Source organism: Oncorhynchus nerka, linkage group LG11 (genome assembly GCF_034236695.1).
Source record: "Oncorhynchus nerka isolate Pitt River linkage group LG11, Oner_Uvic_2.0, whole genome shotgun sequence".
NCBI lineage: Eukaryota > Metazoa > Chordata > Actinopteri > Salmoniformes > Salmonidae > Oncorhynchus > Oncorhynchus nerka.
Window position 1 is genome coordinate 19,057,103 of NC_088406.1, and position 23,050 is coordinate 19,080,152.

At 44.1% G+C, this 23,050-nt stretch overlaps 3 protein-coding genes across 5 annotated transcripts in view; 1 reads left to right on the plus strand and 2 right to left on the minus strand.

Annotated features, from left to right (window-relative positions):
• LOC115120540 (glutamate receptor 4) overlaps positions 1 to 4,958 on the plus strand; it is a 188,513-nt gene extending 183,555 nt beyond the window's left edge. For all 3 annotated transcript variants that reach the window (XM_065024277.1, XM_065024276.1, XM_065024274.1), the window contains one exon: positions 2,804 to 4,958. In XM_065024277.1, the coding sequence (XP_064880349.1) occupies positions 2,804 to 2,962 (159 nt within the window). In that variant the 3' untranslated portion in view covers positions 2,963 to 4,958. The remainder of the gene's footprint in view (positions 1 to 2,803) is intronic.
• Positions 4,959 to 7,379: 2,421 nt separating this feature from the next.
• Positions 7,380 to 7,919, minus strand: LOC135573866 (golgin subfamily A member 6-like protein 2). Its single transcript, XM_065024046.1, has one exon. The coding sequence runs from the start codon at positions 7,917 to 7,919 to the stop codon at positions 7,380 to 7,382; it is 540 nt and encodes a 179-aa protein (XP_064880118.1).
• A 2,279-nt stretch (positions 7,920 to 10,198) lies between these two features.
• On the minus strand, positions 10,199 to 22,610 carry LOC115123992 (myb/SANT-like DNA-binding domain-containing protein 4). Its single transcript, XM_065024278.1, has 4 exons — positions 21,978 to 22,610; positions 20,682 to 21,392; positions 19,456 to 19,725; positions 10,199 to 13,631 (listed from the first exon to the last, which is right to left on the minus strand). The coding sequence occupies exons 2-4, from the start codon at positions 20,979 to 20,981 to the stop codon at positions 12,870 to 12,872; spliced, it is 1,332 nt and encodes a 443-aa protein (XP_064880350.1). The 5' UTR covers positions 20,982 to 21,392; positions 21,978 to 22,610; the 3' UTR covers positions 10,199 to 12,869.
• Between the last annotated feature and the right edge of the window lie 440 nt (positions 22,611 to 23,050).

Consider the following 23,050-nt stretch of genomic DNA (forward strand, 5'->3'; position numbering starts at 1 on the left):
ATATGGCTTTTTCTTTGCAACTCTGCCTAGAAGGCCAGCATCCCGGAGTCGCCTCTTCATTGTTGACGTTGAGACTGGTGTTTTGCGGGTACTGTTTAATGAAACTGCCAGTTGAGGACTTGTGAGGCGTCTGTTTCTCAAACTAGACACTAATGTACTTGTCCTCTTGCTCAGTTGTGCACCGGGGCCTCCCACTCCTCTTTCTATTCTGGTTAGGGCCAGTTTGCACTGTTCTGTGAAGGGTGTAGTACACAGCGTTGTATGAGATCTTCAGTTTCTTAGGAATTTCTCACATGGAATAGCCTTCATTTCGCAGAACAAGAATAGACTGATGAGTTTCAGAAGAAATGCCTTTGTTTCTGGCCATTTTGAGCCTGCAATCGAACTGCAATTCTCCAGATACTCAACTAGTCTAAAGAAGGCCAGTTTGATTGCTTCTTTCATCAGCACAACAGTTTTCAGCTGTGCTAACATATTTGCAAAAGGGTTTTCTAATGATCAATTCAACTTTTAAAATGATAGACTTGATGGTTGCTATTAATGGGCCTCTGTACCCCTATGTAGATATTCTACAAAAAATCTGCTGTTTCCAGCTACAATAGTCATTTACAACATTAACAATGTCTACACTGTATTTCAAATCAATGTTATGTTATTTTAATGGACAAAAAATGTGCTTTTCTTTAAAAAACAAGGACATTTCTAAGTGACCCCAAACATTTGAATGGTAGTATAAATCTATCTACCTCTGTGCCAAATTGGGTGCTTTTATCACAAAGTTTACTATTGGGTCTACATTTTCAGCTTAGCCACACAACTAGTATGTATACAAAAGAGATTATTTTTCATTTCTCCATATTAACACAGAAATCATGGTAAATGTAGCTTTTTTTGTTGGTTACCAGTTGCTTGACAAAGTCCCAACATTACTGAAGGATAAAAAGAAGGGATTTAGAAAATATGACATGTTTTACCTGTTGGTGCAAAAGAGATACACAGAACATTTCCAAAGGAAACATTAGGCACATTGTGTATCAATAAGTAGTGTGTTCCTATAAAGTGTTGCCCATGACGAAACAGGAGTCAGTCTCTCTCTATAATTCTAAATCTGGGAAACAACCCTCACTTCCCCTTTTTCTCCAAAACATCACTTTACTGTACAAAACCTCACTTTACTGTACAAAATCTCACTTTACTGTACAAAACCTTACCTTACTGTACAAATCCTCACTTCACTATAGAAAACCTGACCTTCCATGTTTTTCAAACCAAGACACCAGATATGCATGGTCACCTTGAAATGCAGATGTCTAACTCCAAACGTATCTGAAACATATCCTGAGCATCTGTGTGTATGTTGTTGCCTGCCTTTTTTATGCAATGTTAGTTTAGATAAAGGTAACTGCCTAAAAGAAAGGAAACACCAACATAAAGAGTCTTAATTTGTTTATTTTTATTTTACCAGGCATGTCAGTTAAGAACAAATTCTTATTTTCAATGACAGCCTAGGAACAGTGGGTTAACTGCCTGTTCAGGGGCAGAATGACAGATTTGTACCTTGTCAGCTCGGGGGTTTGAACTTGCAACCTTCCGGTTACTAGTCCAACGCTCTAACCACTAGGCTACCCTGCCGCGTTGGGTCACAGCGAGCGGCCAAAACAGCTTCAATGTGCCTCGGCGTAGAATCTGCATGTGTCTGGAATTTGACACCATTCTTCCGTGAGAAATTCCATCATTTGCTGTTTTGTTGATGGTGTTGGAAATCTCTGTCTCAGGTGCCACTCCAGAATCTCCCATAAGTGTTGAATTTGGTTGAGATCTGGTCTCTCTCTCACCCCCAGTGTTTCTTTGAGGCCTCTCTTTCAAAGTCATTGAGATGTCTTCCTCTAGCCATGGTAGCCATAATAATAGGCAACTGGGCATTTGTATACATTACCCAAAGCAAGATGGGATGTTAACTGCTTAATTAATTAACTCAGGAACCACACCATTGTGGAAGCACCTGCTTTAAATATATACTGAACACAAATATAAACACAACATGTAAAGTGTTGGTCCCATGTTTAATGAGCTGCAATAACAGGAACCAGAAAGCAGAAAAAGCTAATTTCTCTCAAATGTTGTGAACAAATTTGTTTCTATCCCTGTTAGTGAGCATTTCTACTTTGCCAAGATAATCCAGCCACCTGGCAGATGTAGCATATCAAGAAGCTGATTAAACAGCATGATCATTACATAGGTGTACCTTGTGCTGGGGACAATAAAAGGCCACTCTAAAATGTGCAGTTTTGTCACACAACACAATGCCACAGATTTCTCAAGTTTTGTGGGAGCGTGCAACTGGCATGCTGACTGCGGGAATGTTCAACAGAGCTGTTGCCAGAGAATTGAATGTTGATTTCTTAACAATAAGCTGTTGTAGAGAATATGGCAGTACGTCCAACTGGCCTTACAACCGCAGACCATGTGTAACCACGCCAACCCAGGACCTCAATTTCCTTCTATGAACCGTAACTCAGTCAAATCTTTCAAATTGAAGCATGTTGCATTCATAATTTTGTTCGGAATACATTGTATTCCTCTTTTACACAACTTTTTCCTTTATTTTGGCAGTTACCTGTATGTTTCAATGCTAATGCTTGTGTAATGTGTGTGCGTGAGATGTGTGTGTGTGTATTTGTGTGTTCCTATGTTTGCACAGCGATTGATGTATTTAATTCATTAGGGTCCTATTATATAAACTCAAGTGTTTCTTTTCCTTTTCTCCTCCCATTTCCCCTCCCTCTCTCATCACCCCATCCAGCTGCCCTTCACAGAAGCCATGCGGAACAAGGCTCGGCTGTCAATCACGGGCAGTGTGGGTGAGAATGGGCGTGTCTTAACCCCGGACTGCCCTAAGGCCGTCCATGCTGGCCACTCCCTCAGACGCCCAGGGCTTTCCCTACCCTCGGGCCTACCCTGAAAACCAAAAACACACACTGTGCCTTAACCCACACACACACACACACACACACACACACACACACACGGCTACATCATTACCACCCCGACGCCACACAGACCAGAGACCGCCAGCAAGCTAACTACAGGAAGAGAGGGGGGAGAAATGTGACGATCGCCATCACACAAATTCCTCATATGAGTGTAAACGTTGGGAGATCCATGAAACAAGGACAACAAGGTGCCAAACTGACAGTGTCAGCACACTAATGACACAGGAACCGAAATGAACAAAAAGCTGGCGATGTTGATGACGAAGAATTTGGGCAGCTTCATGAGCAGGCAGACGTGATAGAATGGGTCCTCTAACAAGCCACACCCCTGACCCAATACCAGGAAACTATGCTTTAGGACAAACATCTTCATCATCTTCACTTGCCTGCGAGGAATAAGTGGCAGGAGAATCTCTTATAAGACCAGAAAACTGTAAACCTGAAAACATTGGACTGTACAAAACTGCTCTTTCGCCGTGAACTGGTCAGACGAACATGCTTTCTTACAACACTTTGGTTAGCATCTCGCAAAAACAACACAGTGATCACTGAAGTTAAAGTAATAGACGACAACTCGATGGATATCTCCAAACTCACACGGCTAACACAACCGTAGGATACACAGGGGTTTGTAGAAATAAACTACAAAAAGGAGTAATAGTTATTGAAATGATCCATAAAATGACAGTAACGCTAAATAGCAACTAGATGTATCACTTCTCTGGGCGTGGAACAGAGGTAAAACTGTACATTCTGTGAGAAGTGAAGAAAACGTATCAAAGTTCATCTCAAATGAGACATTATCCCCAATATAAGGCATTATCTTTGACCAGGGCCACATTTAGCCAGCTAGGCCCCTGGTCTAAAGAACTGTTTTTCAGTGGAGGGGGAGGTACTGTATCAGAAGCTTGCTTTTTAAACTGTTGTAAATAACTGCGTAGCAAAACTGAAATCACCTCTCTTTTTTAACCATCTTAGGTAATAATTCATTGCAATAATGAATATAAGAAAATGCCACTTGTAATTATGAATACATCTTTTTATAAATACATATTATATACAGTACAAATGAATATATATCTATACATCTACAGAGAGCTATAGAACATTAGATGATCACCATTGAGTGAGGCCATGACATATGTTCCGTTAAAGGGTGTTTTGATAATGATTCATTTACACAGTCTTTGTGTGTCCTAATCCACACTGAATGTCAATCTGACACTCACAAACACACACGTCACTTACACAGGGTCAACTCTTGCAGAGGGATCTTCGGCACCACACAAGATGTTCCTTTCTTTTCTACTTGTTTGTTCCCCATGTAGTTTTAATTTAGTTGTTTTGTCCATCATTTTGAGAACATAGCCTCTGTACGTACAATAGTCCCAGATCTTTGTGTTTAATCCTCTAGCCATGTTCGTTTGTCTGACCGTCTTCTGTTTTAAAGGCTATTACAGTCTGGAGAGGAAAGGGAGAAAGAAAGATAACAAAAAAATGAAGTACCAGACATTTTGGTGGCATTGACAGCAGTTTCCTTTGGCCTGGAATGTTGAGCACTCTGTATCACCTTCTCATCTCCCCGCTCACTGAGAGGGTCACTGCACAGAGTCCCCTTGACCTAACCCCTGACATTAAACCTTTGACCTTCTCTAGCTTTGACCTTTAGACTCTTATAGGCACTGACACGACCAGTCAGCCTTTAAACTCTCACTCTGAGCCCTAGTCTTAATCTCTCTCCCTCTCCTAACCCTCTAGAGTTTACAAGACATTTAGATTATTTAATTTGTATATTTTTCAATCTCCCACCAGATGAACTAAAACCCAGACAGGCAATCCTATCTGTGTTTTGTTGAAGCAGACAGGTTGACTGCTGGCTGGCTTACTAACCACTTCAGTGTTTTCTGGGTTTAACACAATCTTTCTTTGTATTTGGTTACGTTTTCTAGTAAAATATCAACCCCTGCTTTCTCTCTGAGTATTTATTTCACTGACAGCATTTTGGGTGGTGTGTACTGTGTGTGACTTCAAAATGATAGTTTATCTCTGAAGAGTTATTGAAGAAAACCCTCCCAGAAATAGGGTGTAGATACACATTTTCCAAATAAATGATGACAATAACAATAATGGCAATATCTAAAGATAACATTGACATTTCCATTACATTTATATTGACATTTGCATTATAGATCCGTGAGCGTTTTAGATTGTAACCTGAAGCCACATGAATAGACAACCTAGCGTTTTCTCTGGTTCAACAGAGCACAGGTTAAAGCTTCCCTGCTGTAGAGGGGCCATGTTGGAGAGCTCCCTCCCTGCTGTAGAGGGGCCATGTTGGAGAGCTCCCTCCCTGCTGTAGAGGGGCCATGTTGGAGAGCTCCCTCCCTGCTGTAGAGGGGCCATGTTGGAGAGCTCCCTCCCTGCTGTAGAGGGGCCATGTTGGAGAGCTCCCTCCCTGCTGTAGAGGGGCCATGTTGGAGAGCTCCCTCCCTGCTGTAGAGGGGCCAGCATGTTTGAGAGCTCCCTCCCTGCTGTAGAGGGGCCATGTTGGAGAGCTCCCTCCCTGCTGTAGAGGGGCCATGTTGGAGAGCTCCCTCCCTGCTGTAGAGGGGCCATGTTGGAGAGCTCCCTCCTTGCTGTAGAGGGGCCATGTTGGAGAGCTCCCTCCCTGCTGTAGAGGGGCCATGTTGGAGAGCTCCCTCCCTGTTGTAGAGGGGCCATGTTGGAGAGCTCCCTCCCTGCTGTAGAGGGGCCATGTTGGAGAGCTCCCTCCCTGCTGTAGAGGGGCCATGTTGGAGAGCTCCCTCCCTGCTGTAGAGGGGCCATGTTGGAGAGCTCCCTCCCTGCTGTAGAGGGGCCATGTTGGAGTGCTCCCTCCCTGCTGTAGAGGGGCCATGTTGGAGAGCTCCCTTCCTGCTGTGGTTTGTCAGAGAGCCCTCTCCCTCCTCACTGGGCACAGATTCAAAGTATATTCCAAGTTGGTACAACGTATTTTAATTAATGTGAAATGGAAACAACATTGATTTAACCAGTGGGTCCCTGCTGTGGTGTGGCCATGTTGGAAAGTCCCCTCTCTGCTGAGCGGTGGCCATGTTGGAAAGTCCCCTCTCTGCTGAGCGGTGGCCATGTTGGAAAGTCCCCTCTCTGCTGAGCGGTGGCCATGTTGGAAAGTTCCCTCTCTGCTGAACGGTGGCCATGTTGGAAAGTTCCCTCTCTGCTGAGCGGTGGCCATGTTGGAAAGTTCCCTCTCTGCTGAGCGGTGGCCATGTTGGAAAGTTCCCTCTGCTGAGCGGTGGCCATGTTGGAAAGTTCCCTCTCTGCTGAGCGGTGGCCATGTTGGAATGTTCCCTCTCTGCTGAGCGGTGGCCATGTTGGAAAGTTCCCTCTCTGCTGAACGGTGGCCATGTTGGAAAGTTCCCTCTCTGCTGAGCGGTGGCCATGTTGGAAAGTTCCCTCTCTGCTGAGCGGTGGCCATGTTGGAAAGCTCCCTCTCTGCTGAGCGGTGGCCATGTTGGAAAGTTCCCTCTCTGCTGAACGGTGGCCATGTTGGAAAGTTCCCTCTCTGCTGAACGGTGGCCATGTTGGAAAGTTCCCTCTCTGCTGAGCGGTGGCCATGTTGGAAAGCTCCCTCCCGGAACATCTCACATACTAATGCAAGGTCATCACTGACAAACATTTCCCATTTATTCTTCAGCAGAGCAAAATGGGCTTTTTGAACAACTCTCCAAACCTCTTAACCTCTCCAAACCTCTTAACCCCCCCCACACACACACCCTCCTCTCACTGCTCCACACACACACACACACCCTCCTCTCACTGCTCCACACACACTTACACACCCTCCCCTCACTGCCCGTGCAGAACAGTTGCAGACTTTTCTCTCTCCCTGTCTTCCACTCCCAATTTATCCCTCGCTCTATATTTCCTACTCCGTTCCTCTCCTTTTATCTTTCTCTCTCTCAATCCCTCTCTATCACCTCCCCTCGTTTCCTTTCCTCTTCTTTTGTATCTTTCTCTCTCTCAATCCCTCTCTGCTTCTCTATCACCTCCCCTCGTTTCCTTTCCTCTTCTTTTGTATCTTTCTCTCTCTCAATCCCTCTCTGCTTCTCCATCTCCTCCCCTCATTTATTTTCCTCTCATCCGTCTTCCTCTCTCTCTGCACCAGAGGTGGTGCTTTTTTAATTCTGTCCCCTGGGCTTCTCACAGCATTCTGCTACATCAATACTGTCTCTCCTAAAAATACTGTCACAACTTTTTATCTTCTCACCCCTCCCTATTGTCTCTCACCCACCCTCTCCTTACACTCCTATTGTCTCTCACCCACCCACCCTCTCCTTACACTCCTATTGTCTCTCACCCACCCTCTCCTTACACTCCTATTGTCTCTCACCCACCCACCCTCTCCTTACACTCCCATTGTCTCTCACCCACCCTCTCCTTACACTCCCATTGTCTCTCACCCACCCTCTCCTTACACTCCCATTGTCTCTCACCCACCCTCTCCTTACACTCCCATTGTCTCTCACCCACCCTCTCCTTACACTCCCATTGTCTCTCACCCACCCTCTCCTTACACTCCCATTGTCTCTCACCCACCCTCTCCTTACACTCCCATTGTCTCTCACCCACCCTCTCCTTACACTCCCATTGTCTCTCACCCACCCTCTCCTTACACTCCCATTGTCTCTCACCCACCCTCTCCTTACACTCCCATTGTCTCTCACCCACCCTCTCCTTACACTCCCATTGTCTCTCACCCACCCTCTCCTTACACTCCCATTGTCTCTCACCCACCCTCTCCTTACACTCCCATTGTCTCTCACCCACCCTCTCCTTACACTCCCATTGTCTCTCACCCACCCTCTCCTTACACTCCCATTGTCTCTCACCCACCCTCTCCTTACACTCCCATTGTCTCTCACCCATCTCTCCTTACACTCCATTTGTCTCTCACCCATCTCTCCACCTTCCCTCTCCTCACCCACCCTCTCCTTACACTCCCATTGTCTCTCACCCACCCTCTCCTTACATTCCCATTGTCTCTCACCCATCTCTCCTTACACTCCCATTGTCTCTCACCCACCCTCTCCTTACACTCCCATTGTCTCTCACCCATCTCTCCACCTTCCCTCTCCTCACCCACCCTCTCCTTACACTCCCATTGTCTCTCACCCACCCTCTCCTTACACTCCCATTGTCTCTCACCCATCTCTCCTTACACTCCTATTGTCTCTCACCCATCTCTCCACCTTCCCTCTCCTCACCCACCCTCTCCTTACACTCCCATTGTCTCTCACCCACCCTCTCCTTACACTCCCATTGTCTCTCACCCACCCTCTCCTTACACTCCCATTGTCTCTCACCCACCCTCTCCTTACACTCCCATTGTCTCTCACCCACCCTCTCCTTACACTCCCATTGTCTCTCACCCACCCTCTCCTTACACTCCCATTGTCTCTCACCCACCCTCTCCTTACACTCCCATTGTGTCACCCACCCTCTCCTTACACTCCCATTGTCTCTCACCCATCTCTCCACCTTCCCTCTCCTCACCCATCTCTCCTTACACTCCCATTGTCTCTCACCCATCTCTCCTTACACTCCCATTGTCTCTCACCCATCTCTCCTTACACTCCCATTGTCTCTCACCCATCTCTCCTTACACTCCCATTGTCTCTCACCCATCTCTCCTTACACTCCCATTGTCTCTCACCCACCCTCTCCTTACACTCCCATTGTCTCTCACCCATCTCTCCTTACACTCCCATTGTCTCTCACCCATCTTTCCACCTTCCCTCTCCTCACCCACCCTCTACTTACACTCCCATTGTCTCTCACCCATCTCTCCACCTTCCCCCTCCTCACCCATCTCTCCTTACACTCCCATTGTCTCTCACCCATCTCTCCTTACACTCCCATTGTCTCTCACCCATCTCTCCACCTTCCCTCTCCTCACCCAATCCCTCCGCAGTCTCTTGATCCAAAAGCTGTTAAAAGGCCATCTTTGACAAAGATGGTTAAATGTGTTTAGTCTGTTCAAGGGTGTGCTTGTTTAAGATGCTGCCACTCATGTAAACCTAAACAAAGACATGTGACAAGAGTCCAAATGATTCAATACGATTTGACGTGTTACATTTTCATGAAGTCAGTTTGCTTCTGGAGCCATATTTGTCAGATATGATTACCAATATGTATGTTACTAGACAGATATGATTACCAATATGTATGTTACTAGACAGATATGATCACCACTATGTATGTTATTAGACAGATATGATCACCTATATGTATGTTACTAGACAGATATGATTACCAATATGTATGTTACTAGACAGATATGATTACCAATATGTATGTTACTAGACAGATATGATCACCAATATGTATGTTACTAGACAGATATGATTACCAATATGTATGTTACTAGACAGATATGATCACCAATATGTATGTTACTAGACAGATATGATCACCACTATGTATGTTACTAGACAGATATGATCACCACTATGTATGTTACTAGACAGATATGATCACCAATATGTATGTTACTAGACAGATATGATCACCAATATGTATGTTACTAGACAGATATGATCACCACTATGTATGTTACTAGACAGATATGATTACCAATATGTATGTTACTAGACAGATATGATCACCAATATGTATGTTACTAGACAGATATGATCACCAATATGTATGTTACTAGACAGATATGATCACCAATATGTATGTTACTAGACAGATATGATTACCAATATGTATGTTACTAGACAGATATGATTACCAATATGTATGTTACTAGACAGATATGATCACCAATATGTATAATACTAGACAGATATGAGGGATATTTTCAGCAGCCAAACTGCTGCAATTATTTAGTATTCAGTCTCTCACTCATTTCATTGTTCATTTATTGTAGACACGTTTCACCAGTGAAAAAGGACCATTTTATAAAACAGTATTTGACGTAGACGGCTAAACCAGTCAGCAGCTGAAGCACATCCTTTCATATCGTCTTTCCTTGCAGAAAGAGACAACAGAACATCTCAAAGCAGAAAAAACCCTAGTCTTGTGAGTTGAACTGCCTGCTGTGTTTGTGAGAGATGGAGGTGTATCAGCTGATTTAAGTGTGAATGTGGGTTCACACCAGATGTATTCATAAAAACAGGCAGAATTCAAAATAAATAACACTATTCATTTATATCCTTTATTGTGAGTCTTAAAGGCGATGCAGAAAGCATATAGGCAACATTATCCTTTTCTCATCTCTTAAAATAGACTGAACCTGCAGAGATATTCAACTCTTTCCTTGGATGACTGAGCTAATATAGAACATTTCACCGTAGTACTAAACCACAAACACACAATCAAAATAGCACCATTAAAAAAGACAAAAGGTTTGGTAAAATTAAAGTAAAATCTCTGTAAAGCCTTACATGACATTGGTTTGAGTCACATACAGTAGTATACTGTAGAGCATTCTGTACTTTTGAGTTTACAGCTACTCCACTTTCTGTGCAGTACATGGACGTTAGTACTGAGCTACACAAAACAACAGTTTCTCCCAGTACACAACCACTCACTTGAAACAAACACACATTGTAGACACCAGTGGAGGCTGCTGAGGGGAGGACTGTTCACAACAACATCTGGAACGGAGTGAATGGAATGGCATCAAACACATGGAAACCACGTGATTGGTGTATTTGACACTATTCAGTTCCAGCCATTACCATAAGCCTGTCCTACCCAATTAAGGTGTCACCAACCTCCTGTGGTAGACACAGATTATATGTGTTCAATTAACATCTCCTTTGAATTGAAATAATCCATATTTGAACGCAACAAAGTCCACAAGCATAACAGAATGATTGGCAGGGGGATGGTTTTAAATGTGATTGGTAGTGGCTCTGAGTGGCAGTTTGAATCTTGATCCAGCCTCTACAGGAAATAAAACTGGATAACATCCTTTTGCCAACAACCTGGAGTAGGATGAAGACGCCCTGTTGATCTAAGGTCAGTTTGATGGTTGTACTGTCTGATTGGTTGAGCTATTCAGCTATTGTGTATCAAGCTATTGGAGCGGTCTGAGACAGACAGGAGAGGTGGACCATGGAGGTGACTGCTCATAGAGGCTCACACCTGGCCTGTCTACACTGAGATAAAGACCACACTGCTCCCCTCTCCTTTGACCCTTCTTCCAGGCACTTCTCTCGTAGATATCCCTTAATGCTCATCACACACGCTGCTGCTACTGTTCATTACCTGTCACGTTATTCCTATATGTACATACAGTGGGAAGAAAAAGTAAGTGAACCCTTTAGAATGACCTGGATTTCTGCGTAAATGGGTCATAAAATGTGATCTGATCTTCATCTAAGTCACAACAATAGACACAAACAGTCTGCTTGAACTCAAACACACAAACAATTATAATTGTTCATGTCTTTATTGAACACACCGTGTAAACATTCTCATTGCAGGGAGGGAAAAGTATGTGAACCCTTGGATTTAATAACTGACTGACCCTCCTTTGGCAGCAATAACCTCAACCAAACGTTTTCTGTAGTTGTGGATCAGACCTGCACAACGGTCAGGAGGAATTTTGGACCATTCCTCTTTACAACACTGTTTCATATCAGCAATATTCTTGGGATGTCTGGTGTGTCTGGCAGCAAAGCAGCCCCAAACCATGATGCTCCCTCCACCAGACTTTACAGTTGGGATGAGGTTTTGATGTTGGTGTGCTGTGTTTTTTTTCTCCACACAGTGTTGTGTGTTCCTTCCAAACAAGTCAACTGTAGTTTCATCTGTCCACAGAATATTTTGCCAGTAGCATTGTGGAACATCCAGGTGATCTTTTGTGAACTTCAGACGTGCAGCAATGTTTTTTTTGGACAGCAGTGGCTTCTTCTGTGGTGTCCTCCCATGAACACCATTCTTGTTTAGTGTTTTACGTATCGTAGACTCGTCAACAGAGATGTTAGCATCTTCCAGAGATTTCTGTAAGTCTTAGCTAACACTCCAGGATTCTCCTTAACCTCATTGAGCATTCTGCGCTGTACTCTTGCAGTCATCTTTGCAGGACGGACACTCCTAGGGAGAGTAGCAACATTTCTCAATTTCTAGACAATTTGTCTTACCGTGGACTGACTTTTAGAGATACTTTTGTAACCCTTTCCAGCTTCATGCAAGGCAACAATTCTTAATCTTAGATATTCTGAGATCTCTTTTGTTTGAGGCATGGTTCACATCAGGCAATGCTTCTTGTGAATAGCAAACTAATGTTGTGAGTGTTTATGGGGCAGGGCAGCTCTAACCAACATCTCCAATCTTGTCTCATTGATTCAACTCCAGGTTAGTTGACTCCTGACTCCAATTGGCTTTTGGAGAAGTCATTAGTCTAGAGGTTCACATACTTTTTCCAACCTACACTGAATGTTTAAATGATCTATTCAATAAAGACAAGACAAATACAATCATTTGTATGTTATTAGTTTAAGCAGACTGTTTGTCTATTGTTGTGACTTACTTTAGATGAAGATCAGATCAAATTTGATGTCTAATTTATGCAGAGATCCAGGTAATTCCAAAGGGTTCACATACTTTTTCTTGCCACTGTATGTACCTCAATTACCTTGTACCCCTACACATCAAATTGGTACTGGTACCCCATGTATATAACAAAGCTTTTCATTTCTAATTATGTATCTATTATTATCATCATCATCATCTTTCAATTATTTCTCTATTTCCTCTCTACATTATTGGGAACGGCCCATAAGCATTTCACTGTTAGTCCACACCTGTTGTTTACGAAGCATGTGACAAAATGTTATTTGATGCAATCCTATCCTCCCTCTCTCAATGACCCTGGTCCTGGTGAAGCTGCATTCTCTCTACCTCTAGTCTCTCCCGCTCTATCTGCAGTCGTCCAGACTCAAACTTAAAGAACTGCAGCCTCTCTTTCTCTAACTGCAGTCGCTCCTTCTCCAGGCTCAGTCTCTCACCCTCCAGATCTATCATAGAAAGCCAGGGTTTATTCTCATTTCTCTCATTCTGTCCATCCACAGCAGAGGAAGAGGATGTGATAGGGGTGGAGGAGGAGGGAGGGCCTTGCTGGGGGGGAGCAGCAGCCCGTTCTGATTGGTTCATGAGCAACAGCCTAAGTCTCTCTTTCTCCAGCTGCAATCTCTCTCTCTCCAGCTGCAATCTCTCTCTCTCCAGCTGCAATCTCTCCCTCTCCACCTTCGACTGACTCAGTCTCTCCTTATCCAGTAGGAGTCTCTCTCTCTCCACCACAAGCCGCTCCGTTTCCACAGCCAGGCGCTGCTTCTCCAGTTCCACACGCTGCTTCTCCAAACCAACCAGAAGTCCCGTACTCTCGTGATTGGCCAGTCCTAACCCAGCAAAGCCCATTCCGCCCAATGAGAGGTCCCGATTTATTGAGGTCGCCGTCCCCTTTGAGGCGCTGAGCATTCCAAACTCATCAATGTGTGAGAAGACTTCCGGGATACGTACATCGCGCTCTCCCATGTCGGGTAGGAGGGAGGGGAAACAATCTTCATCATCATCATCCTCCTCCTCCTCTACCTCACCATCTCCCTCTCCGCTATCACCCTCCAGCTGACAGAGAGAGAGGAACACAGAGACAGAGGGATTCTGATCATTAATATACTGATTAACACAATACATACATGCTGACACTAACACTAGTGATGCGCGGGTCAGCTGTTTGTTCACAATTGCTAATAACCCAAACCGCAACAGCCCAAGTATATGTACCTCTCGATGTATAGAAATACCTCCCTACTCTTCTACATTTGCACACACTGTTCATAGATTATTTCTATTGTGTTATTGACTGTACGTTTGTTTATGTGTAACTCTGTTGTAGTTTTTGTCACACTGCTTTGCTTTATCTTGGCCAGGTCGCAGTTGTAAATGAGAACTTGTTCTCAACTGGCCACCTGGTGAAATAAAGGTGAAGTAAAAATATATAAAAAATGTGATAGTGAAAATCTGAGGCCCACACCAACCCTAACCCGCAATATAGAAAATGCTCTGTAGTCAGATGGCAGAACAATTTTTTGACAGGCCTAGAAGACTAAATAAAGCCTTGCTCACCAGAATGTCGTCATAAATCGATAGAATGGATGTGTCAATCTAGTTGATGTCTGTAAAATTTTTCTCACTTCACTATTTCATCAAGACTTTTAGGGACGGGGAGAAAATGCAACATTTCCAAATGCCATCAGATTTACCGTTTTTTAAGGAAATTAAAAGCTGTTAAAAATATTATTAGGCTTTATGAGAGGTTATAGACCTACAGTCAGTGTCCAGATTTAAGTAATGGCTACTATTCCATTGAACCCATCCGAACATTACAGTTCACTTGACATGACATTTTGAAGTCCCTGTCTTACAATTGTTGAATTTGTATAGCGACCATAATCACACTGGCAACTGCCATTGGCAACTGTTGAATTTGTATAGCGACCATAATCACACTGGCAACTGCCATTGGCAACTGTTGAATTTGTATAGCGACCATAATCACACTGGCAACTGCCATTGGCAACTGTTGAATTTGTATAGCGACCATAATCACACTGGAAACTGTTGAATTTGTATAGCGACCATAATCACACTGGCAACTGCCATTGGCAACTGTTGAATTTGTATAGAGACCATAATCACACTGGCAACTGCCATTGGCAACTGTTGAATTTGTATAGCGACCATAATCACACTGGAAACTGTTGAATTTGTATAGCGACCATAATCACACTGGCAACTGCCATTGGCAACTGTTGAATTTGTATAGCGACCACAATCACACTGGCAACTGCCATTGGCAACTGTTGAATTTGTATAGCGACCATAATCACACTGGCAACTGTTGAATTTGTATAGCGACCATAATCACACTGGCAACTGCCATTGGCAACTGTTGAATTTGTATAGAGACCATAATCACACTGGCAACTGCCATTGGCAACTGTTGAATTTGTATAGCGACCATAATCACACTGGAAACTGTTGAATTTGTATAGCGACCATAATCACACTGGCAACTGCCATTGGCAACTGTTGAATTTGTATAGCGACCACAATCACACTGGCAACTGCCATTGGCAACTGTTGAATTTGTATAGCGACCATAATCACACTGGCAACTGAATTTGGCAACTGTTGAATTTGTATAGCGACCATAATCACACTGGCAACTGTTGAATTTGTATAGCGACCATAATCACACTGGCAACTGCCATTGGCAACTGTTGAATTTGTATAGCGACCATAATCACACTGGCAACTGCCATTGGCAACTGTTGAATTTGTATAGCGACCATAATCACACTGGCAACTGCCATTGGCAACTGTTGAATTTGTATAGCGACCATAATCACACTGGCAACTGCCATTGGCAACTGTTGAATTTGTATAGCGACCATAATCACACTGGCAACTGTTGAATTTGTATAGCGACCACAATCACACTGGCAACTGTTGAATTTGTATAGCGACCATAATCACACTGGCAACTGCCATTGGCAACTGTTGAATTTGTATAGCGACCATAATCACACTGGCAACTGCCATTGGCAACTGTTGAATTTGTATAGCGACCACAATCACACTGGCAACTGCCATTGGCAACTGTTGAATTTGTATAGCGACCATAATCACACTGGCAACTGCCATTGGCAACTGTTGAATTTGTATAGAGACCATAATCACACTGGCAACTGCCATTGGCAACTGTTGAATTTGTATAGCGACCATAATCACACTGGCAACTGCCATTGGCAACTGTTGAATTTGTATAGCGACCATAATCACACTGGCAACTGCCATTGGCAACTGTTGAATTTGTATAGCGACCATAATCACACTGGCAACTGTTGAATTTGTATAGCGACCACAATCACACTGGCAACTGTTGAATTTGTATAGCGACCATAATCACACTGGCAACTGCCATTGGCAACTGTTGAATTTGTATAGCGACCATAATCACACTGGCAACTGCCATTGGCAACTGTTGAATTTGTATAGCGACCACAATCACACTGGCAACTGCCATTGGCAACTGTTGAATTTGTATAGCGACCCATTGGCAACTGTTGAATTTGTATAGCGACCATAATCACACTGGCAACTGCCATTGGCAACTGTTGAATTTGTATAGCGACCATAATCACACTGGCAACTGCCATTGGCAACTGTTGAATTTGTATAGCGACCATAATCACACTGGCAACTGCCATTGGCACTGGCAACTGTTGAATTTGTATAGCGACCATAATCACACTGGCAACTGCCATTGGCAACTGTTGAATTTGTATAGCGACCATAATCACACTGGCAACTGCCATTGGCAACTGTTGAATTTGTATAGCGACCATAATCACACTGGCAACTGTTGAATTTGTATAGCGACCACAATCACACTGGCAACTGTTGAATTTGTATAGCGACCATAATCACACTGGCAACTGCCATTGGCAACTGTTGAATTTGTATAGAGACCATAATCACACTGGCAACTGCCATTGGCAACTGTTGAATTTGTATAGCGACCATAATCACACTGGAAACTGTTGAATTTGTATAGCGACCATAATCACACTGGCAACTGCCATTGGCAACTGTTGAATTTGTATAGCGACCACAATCACACTGGCAACTGCCATTGGCAACTGTTGAATTTGTATAGCGACCATAATCACACTGGCAACTGTTGAATTTGTATAGCGACCATAATCACACTGGCAACTGAATTTGACAACTGTTGAATTTGTATAGCGACCATAATCACACTGGCAACTGTTGAATTTGTATAGCGACCATAATCACACTGGCAACTGCCATTGGCAACTGTTGAATTTGTATAGCGACCATAATCACACTGGCAACTGCCATTGGCAACTGTTGAATTTGTATAGCGACCATAATCACACTGGCAACTGCCATTGGCAACTGTTGAATTTGTATAGCGACCATAATCACACTGGCAACTGTTGAATTTGTATAGCGACCATAATCACACTGGCAACTGAATTTGGCAACTGTTGAATTTGTATAGCGACCATAATCACACTGGCAACTGCCATTGGCAACTGTTGAATTTGTATAGCGACCATAATCACACTGGCAACTGCCATTGGCAACTGTTGAATTTGTATAGCGACCATAATCACACTGGCAACTGCCATTGGCAACTGTTGAATTTGTATAGCGACCATAATCACACTGGCAACTGTTGAATTTGTATAGCGACCACAATCACACTGGCAACTGTTGAATTTGTATAGCGACCATAATCACACTGGCAACTGCCATCATCCTCTTTTACCACTGAACCAAATCTATTAAAAAAGATTTTAAAAATGGAATACTGCCCTGCCTTCGATTTATTTTTCAACTCTCCATTTCGCAGCTTTTCCTCTTATTGAATTAAACTTAGACGACATGGTCTTTTTTGCCTCAGTGGACAGATGTTAACTATCTCTGCCCAAGTTCCCAAAAGCATTTGGCAATTGGTGTGTATTTGGCATGCTACAGTTAGACCCTAAAGCTTTGGCTACGCACTAACGCCAGATAAAAATGATAGAAAAACCTACAATATAACTTATGAATATGAATTTCACAAGAATTCTACATTTACAGATTTTTTTTTACATTGTTTTCCCTTCAACCCACAAATCACTAATGCACACACACAGAGATCCTCACCCTGTATCCACTGACCTCCTCCTCCATCAAATCACTAATGCACACACACAGAGATCCTCACCCTGTATCCACTGACCTCCTCCTCCATCAAATCACTAATGCACACACACAGAGATCCTCACCCTGTATCCACTGACCTCCTCCTCCATCAAATCACTAATGCACACACACAGAGATCCTCACCCTGTATCCACTGACCTCCTCCTCCATCAAATCACTAATGCACACACACAGAGATCCTCACCCTGTATCCACTGACCTCCTCCTCCATCAAATCACTAATGCACACACACAGAGATCCTCACCCTGTATCCACTGACCTCCTCCTCCATCAAATCACTAATGCACACACACAGAGATCCTCACCCTGTATCCACTGACCTCCTCCTCCATCAAATCACTAATGCACACACACAGAGATCCTCACCCTGTATCCACTGACCTCCTCCTCCATCAAATCACTAATGCACACACACAGAGATCCTCACCCTGTATCCACTGACCTCCTCCTCCATCAAATCACTAATGCACACACACAGAGATCCTCACCCTGTATCCACTGACCTCCTCCTCCATCAAATCACTAATGCACACACACAGAGATCCTCACCCTGTATCCACTGACCTCCTCCTCCATCAAATCACTAATGCACACACACAGAGATCCTCACCCTGTATCCACTGACCTCCTCCTCCATCAAATCACTAATGCACACACACAGAGATCCTCACCCTGTATCCATTGACCTCCTCCTCCATCAAATCACTAATGCACACACACAGAGATCCTCACCCTGTATCCATTGACCTCCTCCTCCATCAAATCACTAATGCACACACACAGAGATCCTCACCCTGTATCCACTGACCTCCTCCTCCATCAAATCACTAATGCACACACACAGAGATCCTCACCCTGTATCCATTGACCTCCTCCTCCATCAAATCACTAATGCACCCACACAGAGATCCTCACCCTGTATCCACGGACCTCCTCCTCCATCAAATCACTAATGAACACACACAGAGATCCTTACCCTGTATCCACTGACCTCCTCCTCCATCAAATCACTAATGCACACACACAGAGATCCTCACCCTGTATCCACTGACCTCCTCCTCCATCAAATCACTAATGCACACACACAGAGATCCTCACCCTGTATCCATTGACCTCCTCCTCCATCAAATCACTAATGCACACACACAGAGATCCTCACCCTGTATCCACTGACATCCTCCTCCATCAAATCACTAATGCACACACACAGAGATCCTCACCCTGTATCCACGGACCTCCTCCTCCATCAAATCACTAATGCACACACACAGAGATCCTCACCCTGTATCCACTGACCTCCTCCTCCATCAAATCACTAATGCACACACACAGAGATCCTCACCCTGTATCCATTGACCTCCTCCTCCATCAAATCACTAATGCACACACACAGAGATCCTCACCCTGTATCCACTGACCTCCTCCTCCATCAAATCACTAATGCACACACACAGAGATCCTCACCCTGTATCCATTGACCTCCTCCTCCATCAAATCACTAATGCACACACACAGAGATCCTCACCCTGTATCCATTGACCTCCTCCTCCATCAAATCACTAATGCACACACACAGAGATCCTCATCCTGTATCCATTGACCTCCTCCTCCATCAAATCACTAATGCACACACACAGAGATCCTCACCCTGTATCCATTGACCTCCTCCTCCATCTTAATCCCTGTAGACATTGCGTGTCCGCTGGGCTCTCCAAGATCCGCCAGGTCCTGCCAGTCGCACTGGGACTCCTTGGGAAAGCTAGAGAGGTCGAGCGACTGGTCCCCTGAACCAAGTGAGGCGTCGTGTTCAGGGGAGGACGGATCATACTCTGCCTTCAGCCCTGTGGAGAGAGACAGCTCAGCATGGAGCTGCTTCCTCTTCATTAGCGACCGCCAGTCCAGGTAACGCCGCTTCACCTGGAACCACACACACAACCATTACAAACAGTGGTGATGTCACAACTCAACATTCATCCGGAAGTAGAAGTAAATCTGTACTGGGAAGGAGGATCCCAATGGAACTCCTTCCAGTGAATGGGGCTGAATGAAACTATTGAAATGCAGCCCTTGTATGTAGGATACTTCATGCTATCTTTTCAGTGTTGTGTTCGAGACCACCTAAAGCAAGACCAATTTAAGACCAAGACCGGAGCAAATCAAGTCAAACTCATGGTGGGGATTTGACACTCACAATTATGGTCTTGAATTGGACTCACATTTTTGACTCTGTCTCCGAAAACCTCGCCCCCCTCCCGGTCTTAACAGTTCAAAAATGTCCAGTATTTCTGTGTTAATATTTCAGGAGAACGTATGGATTCTTTAGACATTGAGAACGGTGAGACAAAGAAAAAGCATGTTGAGGGCAAACAGAGAGCCACTACAAATAATCACTAACCCAAACAGGTTTATACTAGATTTTAAAAAGTACAACTTCGCCTGGTCTCCCCTTACTAATAGTGAGCGTGCAACTTTCAAACAATTTCCCCCACTCTTCCCTACCAGCAAATCAAGGAAATTCTGACAAGCGCAACAAATATTTTTCAACCAAAGTAAAGGACAGTATATGATTAAAGTAGGAAGCCAAGGTTTCAATAGGCGATAAAATACTAATTTGTCATTAAAGGAGAGTGGATTTTACGGCTTGCAAAGCGGGTTTATGTGCTGACTGGATGGGAGCTGACAATTACTCATTGTTTTACTCCACTGATCTCTGGAAGAAATGACCTCACTGTCCGAGACCAAGTCAAAACAGAGTACAAATGTATCTGACACGAGACACTCAATACGCGGTCCAGAGACCGGACTTGAAGACTACAACACCGTCTCTTTTGCAACATCATTTGTCAGTATGGAAGTCCTCTCCTAGCACATACCTCTGAAGATGTGCGTAGCTCGCCCTCTCCCAGTGAGTTGACGCCTCCTGCTACCTCCTCCCAGGCTCGTCTCTTCAGCTCGTTGATGGCGGTGTTCTGCTGGCGGGAGAACAGCACGTCTCGTCGCTTGTGGATCTCCCGGATCAGTGTCTGTGTCTCACGAACGCTGTAGTTACTCTTCCTCTTCCTCTTCAAGTGTTTCATCTGCAGGAAATCCAGCCTGGCGGTCAGGAGGGGAGCAGATGGACAGAGAGATGGATCACGGAGCGACGGAGAGACAGAAGTCTTACTGAGGGACATAATTGGGCAGAAGCATGGAGAAGTGTGAAGGAGGGATGGATGGATGAATAGATACAGAGAGAGGGAGAGAGCAGTCAGGCTAGCTTGGACTTCAAGAAGTGAGTGTTGTAGATGGATGGATGAATAGATACAGAGAGAGGGAGAGAGCAGTCAGGCTAGCTTGGACTTCAAGAAGTGAGTGTTGTAGATGGATGGATGAATAGATACAGAGAGAGGGAGAGAGCAGTCAGGCTAGCTTGGACTTCAAGAAGTGAGTGTTGAAGATCGATGGATGAAGGTTGAGAAGAATCCCGCTGTCCTGCCTCAGGTGACACACTCCCTTAGTTCACGCAAAGGCCAAGGTTCACACAGCACAGGTAAGTGTTACAGCAGGTGTGTCCTCAGGCAACCAGAACAGAGCTCAGCTTCCTCCTGAAAGACAAACACAGGAGAGCAACCAGAGAGCGATTAGGTGATCAAAATGGTGGTAAACTTATCTTCAATACAACTCAAAATGGGTCTGTTCTGTATCTTTATCTGTGACAGGACAAACACATGCTTTGACAGACCCAATGTGTAAGAAGACTGCTGTGTATTTCACCTGCTGAGTATCCTAGGAACAAAGATGTGCTTGCAGACAACCATCATTTCAAACCATGCCACAATCATGTTGTTTTTCATTTATTTGGGGCAACGATTGAATGATGGTGGAACAGCTAGTTATCATAGCTATCTTCTCTCTCTATTTTCTGAGGTGAGACGGGGATCAGGATAGTCCAAACTGGAACCTATGTAAAACTCAGTGTGTGAAAAGCTTTGTGTGAAAAGCATCAGCTAGCTTGGTAACGTAGCCTAATCGGTGTGGTTTGTTGATCCGTTAGCTACAGTAGCTAGCTAACATGCACACCATCACGTTTGCACCGTAAAAACTCAAACCTCCACAGATCAATTTTATTAAGCCGAAATGGCAACGCTCGACTACGTAATGCTATAAATGATTTTTGTTAAATAACTCACCTTATCAATTGTAGAGAATAAATCAGATGCTCATCAACGCCAAAATCTGAATCGGAACGACACATTGTTGAGACGCGAGGTAAACATCCTTCCCATTGGTCCGTCCTTCCCATTGGTCCGTCCTTTGCCACCACCAATTCTGACGTGTAGCGTTCCATCAGTGGCTCCACAAGTCATGTGTTGTTAGAGCCCGCTGTCGTGTTCTTGAAGTGGAGCAAACACCGCTGTTCAAGAGGTGACATTCTGCCTTATCAAGCGCTCATGCGTTGCTAGTTAACTATGTTTTTGTGGCATTTACAGTGCTTAAAATGCTGACACACTTGCCTCACAGCTAGCTAAAATGGCTAGATACTTCACAGAAGCTGTCAGTGCTAGCCAAATGCATTACGAGAGGTGACGTTAGCTAAAAGCGGAACTTCGGTCTACCGGTTCTTCACTGAAACTGGCACTCCGGTGTGACTCGTGGACCCAGTCCGAGTGGTTGCTGGCAGCCCCATGTGTGCAGCGCAAGGAGAAAGAGAATCGAACAGTTAATGTTTGCCAAATCATCCATGGTTCGTTGAATGTGTTATTCCTATAGAAAGTAATAACTTGCCATGTTCTCCCTTGATTATCTTCTTTCGTCTATGGTATATTGGCGTTCGCAACAATTGGATGTGCATTCCGCCATCTACTGTGCGGGTGGATAATAAGGATCCGCGAAAAATGTAATGTGGGTCAAAATAAAATATCATACAAACTATCAAAAAATAAATGAACTAAACAAAATTAGCCTACTTTTCTGGAAAAAACAATCTAATCAGGTTCCTACACAGGCCCAGAAGACTCGTGTGAGGGTGGGTCATTTCCTAACAATGGTCTTTCCAGTGCTTCTGCCTTTGAGTCTTGGAGCCCCAAAAACGTATCTGCTGCAGATATAATATCCAACTTCTTAGACACTTGTGCTGTATAATGAATCACTGTAGTTATAAATGCCACAAAATCCACCTTCACAATGAGTGTGCCCAGAACACTTGATTGGCTTAAAACACTAACTGGTTGCAATGCATCCACCGCCACATCTTCAACTCTTC

What these genes read in the sequence shown, in the direction of transcription:
- LOC115123992 (XM_065024278.1), bottom strand. Translation starts at nt 20,981, where the DNA reads ATGTCCCTCAGTAAGACTTCTGTCTCTCCGTCGCTCCGTGATCCATCT. An exon ending in AGCTACGCACATCTTCAGAG is followed by an intron (nt 19,726 to 20,681) that starts GTATGTGCTAGG and finishes GTGTGGTTCCAG; the next exon opens with GTGAAGCGGCGTTACCTGGA. An exon ending in AGGAGGTCAATGGATACAGG is followed by an intron (nt 13,632 to 19,455) that starts GTGAGGATCTCT and finishes TCTCTCTGTCAG; the next exon opens with CTGGAGGGTGATAGCGGAGA.
- LOC135573866 (XM_065024046.1), bottom strand. Translation starts at nt 7,919, where the DNA reads ATGGGTGAGAGACAATGGGAGTGTAAGGAGAGGGTGGGTGAGAGACAA.